This window comes from Etheostoma cragini, chromosome 23, assembly GCF_013103735.1.
Source record: "Etheostoma cragini isolate CJK2018 chromosome 23, CSU_Ecrag_1.0, whole genome shotgun sequence".
Taxonomy (NCBI): domain Eukaryota; kingdom Metazoa; phylum Chordata; class Actinopteri; order Perciformes; family Percidae; genus Etheostoma; species Etheostoma cragini.
The window spans coordinates 841,058-846,869 of NC_048429.1; the positions used below are offsets into that span (position 1 = coordinate 841,058).

General features: G+C 45.6%; 1 protein-coding gene across 1 annotated transcript in view; it reads left to right on the forward strand.

Annotated features, from left to right (window-relative positions):
* LOC117939062 (cullin-associated NEDD8-dissociated protein 1-like) overlaps positions 1-5,812 on the forward strand; it is a 32,506-nt gene that overhangs the window by 22,331 nt on the left and 4,363 nt on the right. Inside the window, 8 exon segments of the mRNA XM_034864106.1 lie at positions 1-38; positions 447-655; positions 1,398-1,566; positions 1,668-1,757; positions 2,902-3,055; positions 3,478-3,715; positions 4,211-4,399; positions 5,399-5,641. Of these exon segments, the coding sequence (XP_034719997.1) occupies positions 1-38; positions 447-655; positions 1,398-1,566; positions 1,668-1,757; positions 2,902-3,055; positions 3,478-3,715; positions 4,211-4,399; positions 5,399-5,641 (1,330 nt within the window).

Consider the following 5,812-nt stretch of genomic DNA (forward strand, 5'->3'; position numbering starts at 1 on the left):
CTACACCCTGACGACCCACATCCCAGTACTAATACCAGGTAATACTACATCCCAGTACTTATACCAGGTAATACTACATCCCTAGAAGAAACTAGAAGATATTCAGTCTACTGTCAACGAGGAGAGAAGAAACTAGAAGATATTCAGTCTACTGTCAACAAGGAGAGAAGAAACTAGAAGATATTCAGTCTACTGTCACAGAGGAGAGAAGAAACTAGAAGATATTCACATTTAACACGCTGACATGACAGGTTTTACTGTTTTTCATAAAAAATTACATAAGTCGACTATGAAAATAGTTGGCGATTAATTCAATAGTTGATAACTGATCGATTTAGTCTTTGGAGCTCTAAAATACTGCGTTAGTTGGGGGTCTATTTTCAGCGACGTGTATTACACGTATTATTAGTACCAGTGTGAGTAATTGTAGTATCTTTGTTTTTCAGGCATCATCTTCTCTCTGAACGATAAGTCGAGTAGCTCCAACCTAAAAATCGACGCCCTGGCGTGCCTGCACGTCATCATGGTCACGCACCCGGCGCACGCCTTCCACGCCCACGTCCCCGCCCTCGTCCCGCCCGTGGTGGCGTGCGTGGGAGACCCCTTCTACAAGATCACGTCCGAGGCTCTGCTCGTCACTCAGCAGCTGGTCAAGGTGGGAATCAAACCCACAACCTCCGAAACTTCTTCAGTCGTCTTTTCCCGGGCTGCACGATGAATCTTTTTAGCAGATCGGAGTTCACGTTAACCCGTTTGTGACGGATGCTTCGCGCCGACACATTACATCTACCGCCGGTTACTGCGTTGCGCAACTCTGAACCTCCTGACGGCTGCTACGTGGCGCAGAGGATCATCCAGCACTTCATCATCATCATCATCATCATCATCATCATCATCATCATCATCTACCACATCCTCCCTCCCAACTCCTCACTATCTTCCACCTCCACGTCCTCTGTCGGAGACATTTTCTAGTTCGTCTCTCAAAAATTCATAAACAAACGCACACGTATGTCTGGTTGATTGACATGACGTTCAGCAAACCACGGTACATTTTGGTGGTCACATGGCTTCAAATAGCCAACAAGACCCGCCTCATGTGTATTTGAACCAATGACAGTGCGTTCTCTGCTGCACGCATCATGAAAAGACCGACAAATACAACACGCTGCGCCACGCAGCCGCCGGCCGGAGGTTCAGAGTTGGCAACGCAGTAGTCGGCGGTGAATGTAATGTGTCGGCACGAAGCATCCGGCACAAATGGGTTAATATCTGTTTATTCATCCCAAGTAATATCGTTCTTGCGATATTCAACGTCAATGCATATTTTCCTCATTTGTTGCGGCCCCTACCCTCTTCACCTTTTAACAGCTGATTCTAAAACGTCTCTCTTCCAGGTGATCCGGCCTCTGGACAACCTATCGGAGAGCTCCGACAGCTTCGACCCCTCCCCTTACATCAGCGACCTGTTCACCTGCACGATCAAACGCCTGAAAGCCGCCGACATCGACCAGGAAGTCAAAGAACGAGCCATCTCCTGCATGGGACAGATCATCTGTAACCTAGGTAACCGCCGTCTGTCGGCCACGGCGACGTGACGTCAGCTGCGATGCTGTTTTTTGCCGTTTGTTTGACTCTCCGCTTGGTGTTCCCGTCTGGTTGTGCAGGAGACCGGCTGCCCGCTGAACTTCCTGGAACGCTGTTGATCTTTTTGGAGCGCCTCAAGAACGAGATCACCAGGCTGACGACGGTGAAAGGTAACCATGGCGAACGCTAAGCACGAAACTCCGGGCGCTTTCACACCTGTAGCTCGGGAGACTCGGCGCAATTTGGGGATGACGGTGCAATATTGTTGAATTTTTTCAAATTAGATTTAGTTTGCGTTTACACAACGCTACACACTGGTCTCAGAAATGATGGAGCACATCTCTACTTTCATTAATTTTGGGGTGTTTTATTAAATTCTATAACATTTGTAAACAAATGGAAGTGTTTTTGAAATAGTATTGAGTAAAAGTTGCCATATTCCAGTCTGTGATTATCATCAACATCCATTCCTTTAATTTTAGTCTCAATAATTCCTAATTTCTGCTTTTCTAACTCAAACATTAGGTATAATTTCCTGAAAATGAGGTTTATTGACCATAATTCCAAAAATAACTGTATAACTAAAGTTAATTAGTGTTGGGTAGTGTTGAAAATGTCAAAAATGTGACAAACATAGAAAAAATCAACAAAAAAGTAAGAATAGTTAATAAGATTAATTAAAAAGCGCCAACAAAAGTGTTTATTTTCAATTTTTTTTCAGGTTTTAATCTGAGTTAAGAGCAGGTGTATATTGAGCGTTGTATTGAAATGTAAAAAAAAAAGCGGTTTTCTTTCAATTTAAACACATTCTTCGGAGTTCCAACTTTGCTGTAGCAAACAAAGGCTTTTTTATTGTTAATTGTGACACCATTGTGTCTTATGGACTCCGGAGTCTTAAAGAATAGTTTTTATTTCTTTGAGGTTATTTTCCACAGCAGCTCTGTTTGTGTTTGTTTTGTAGCCCCGATTGTGTTTATTTTGTTAGTTTTGCAGCCCTGATTGTGTTAGTTTTGCAGCCCTGATTGTGTTTGTTTTGCAGCCCTGATAGTGTTAGTTTTGCAGCCCTGATTGTGTTAGTTTTGCAGCCCTGATTGTGTTAGTTTTGCAGCCCTGATTGTGTTAGTTTTGCAGCCCTGATTGTGTTAGTTTTGCAGCCCTGATTGTGTTAGTTTTGCAGCCCTGATTGTGTTTGTTTTGCAGCCCTGATAGTGTTTGTTTTGCAGCCCTGATAGTGTTTGTTTTGCAGCCCTGATAGTGTTTGTTTTGCAGCCCTGATAGTGTTTGTTTGCAGCCCTGATTGTGTTTGTTTTGCAGCTCTGACGCTGATCGCCGGCTCGCCGCTGAAGATCGATCTGAGGCCGGTTCTGCCCGACGCCGTTCCCATCCTCGCCTCCTTCCTCCGCAAGAACCAGCGAGCCCTGAAGCTCTGTACCCTGGCTGCTCTGGACATCCTGCTCCGAAACTACAGGTAACACACACACACAGAGACACATACAGAGACACATATATATACATATACATACAAACACACACACACACACACACACAGACGCAAACACACAACACACACACAAACAGACACAGACACACACATGCATGTACACAGACACCAGCACACAAACCGACACCAACACACACAGAGAGAGACACACACACAGACACTTAGAGACAGACACATAGAGACATACTCAGACACACACACAAAAAGACACACACACAAAAAGACACACACAGACACATAGAGACAGACACAAACACACACAGAGACACAGACACATAGGGACAGACACATAGAGACACACTCAGACACACACAAACACACACACAGAGACACAAACCCACCCACCCACCCTCCTTCCTGTCAGTACCACCGTTGACTGTGTGTTGCAGCTCTGCGGTGACCCCCGTCATGGTGGACGCGGTGCTGGCCGAGCTCCCTCCTCTCATCTCGGAGAGCGACATGCACGTGTCTCAGATGGCGCTGAGCTTCCTGTCCACGCTGGCGGTGACCCACCCGTCCTCGCTGGGTCAGCTGAGCGGAGGAAACATCCTCCAGCAGCTCATTGCGCTGGTCCGATCCCCGCTGCTGCAGGGCGGGGCGCTCTCCGCCATGCTCGACTTCTACCAGGTACAGCAGCCGCACAGGTGTTCTTTAAGGGCTGTGTGCAAAATAAATACCTAGGCTACTAATCGATTAGTTGATCTTATTGTGTGTGTGTGTGTGTGTGTGTGTGTCTCTCTCTGTCCTTTTGTGTGTGTGTCTCTCTGTCCTTTTGTGTGTGTGTCTCTCTGTCCTTTTGTGTGTGTGTGTCTCTGTCCTTTTGTGTGTATCTCTGTCTGTCCTTTTGTGTGTATCTCTGTCTGTCCTTTTGCGTTTATCTCTGTCTTTCCTTTTGCGTGTGTCTCTGTCTGTCCTTTTGCGTGTGTCTCTGTCTGTCCTTTTGTGTGTGTCTCTGTCTTTCCTTTTGCGTGTGTCTCTGTCTGTCCTTTTGTGTGTGTCTCTGTCTGTCTGTTGCTGTGTCTGTCTGTCTGTCTGTGTGTCTCTGTCTGTGTGTGTCTGTCTGTGTGTGTGTGTGTGTGTGTGTGTGTGTGTGTGTGTGTATCTGTGTGTGTCTGTGTTTAGGCCTTGGTGGCGACAGAGACCCCCGGTCTGGGCTACATGGACCTGCTGAGGATGCTGACCGGTCCGGTCTACTCCCAGAGTGCCTCTCTGCCCCACAAACAGGCGTACTGCTCCATCGCCAAGTGTGTGGCGGCTCTGACCCGGGCCTGTCCCGACGAGGGACCCGCTGTGGTCGGACAGTTCATCCAGGTAGACTTACCTAGTCCCTTTTTTCATATTTATAATACAGGAAAGTTAAAAGTAACCTTACATTACAACATAAACAGGCCTGACTCAGTTTAAAAACTGTTTTTTAGCAGGTTCCTGTGCTGCAGAACGTGATTACAGCACGTCCGTACATCGATGGGACTAGACAGATTCAGACAACTAAAACAACAATGTAGTTACATAAGTACAAAGACATTTTTAAGACGGACGCAAATATTTGGTTAATTAAATTAAATTAATTAAAATTTTGTAAAGAAATCTAGAAACGCATAACAAAACAGATTTCCCTAACATTAGTTAATATGTTATATTAACATCCAACTTAATATTTTATATATATATAGCGTCCTCTGGTGGACAGACTATGCAACACTATCACTAACAGGGACGTTGTAGAGCGTCCTCTGGTGGACAGACTATGCAACACCATCACTAACGGGGACGTTGTAGAGCGTCCTCTGGTGGACAGACTATGCAACGCCATCACTAACGGGGACGTTGTAGAGCGTCCTCTGGTGGACAGACTATGCAACACCATCACTAACAGGGACGTTGTAGAGCGTCCTCTGGTGGACAGACTATGCAACACCATCACTAACAGGGACGTGGTAGAGCGTCCTCTGGTGGACAGACTATGTAACACCATCACTAACAGGGACGTTGTAGAGCGTCCTCTGGTGGACAGACTATGCAAAGCCATCACTAACAGGGACGTTGTAGAGCGTCCTCTGGTGGACAGACTATGCAACGCCATCACTAACGGGGACGTAAACAGTGGAGTAAAAGTAAAAGTTTCCAGAAATATAAAGTCCAGATACTTGAAATTCTTCTTAAGTACAGTAGTTGTTTTTTTGTTTTGTTTTTTAAAAATGAAGTTTGGTTTGACTGAAGATTTCTTTAACCTCGATCACAGTACATTACCAAATAGCAATGTCTAAAAATTTGATAATCGTAATAATAAGTTTGAATTTTTCCTGATAGGATGTGAAGAACAGCCGCTCCACAGACTCCATCAGGCTGCTCGCTCTGCTCTCATTGGGCGAGGTGGGACACCATGTGGACCTGAGCAGCCAACCAGAGCTCAAGACAGTCATCCTGGACGCTTTCTCCTCATCCAGTGAAGAGGTAACGCCCGTCTGTCTGACCAGGAAGTGCCTTTTAGAGGCCAAGACTTTCACATTAAAAGCTTTTAGACAGGAGTATAACAAGAGTCCAGATGCTCTATGAGGCTTCACATTGTGTTTAGGGTTTTCCGCTCGTACTGTGTTTCCGTAGAAAATATTGACTTGACTCCATCTTTTTGGGGTGTTTTTTTTTTTTAATGTGGGAGACACAGCAAGCTGCTGAAGTTACGTGCAGATAGATATGAACCCCCCTCTCTCTCTCTCTCTCTCT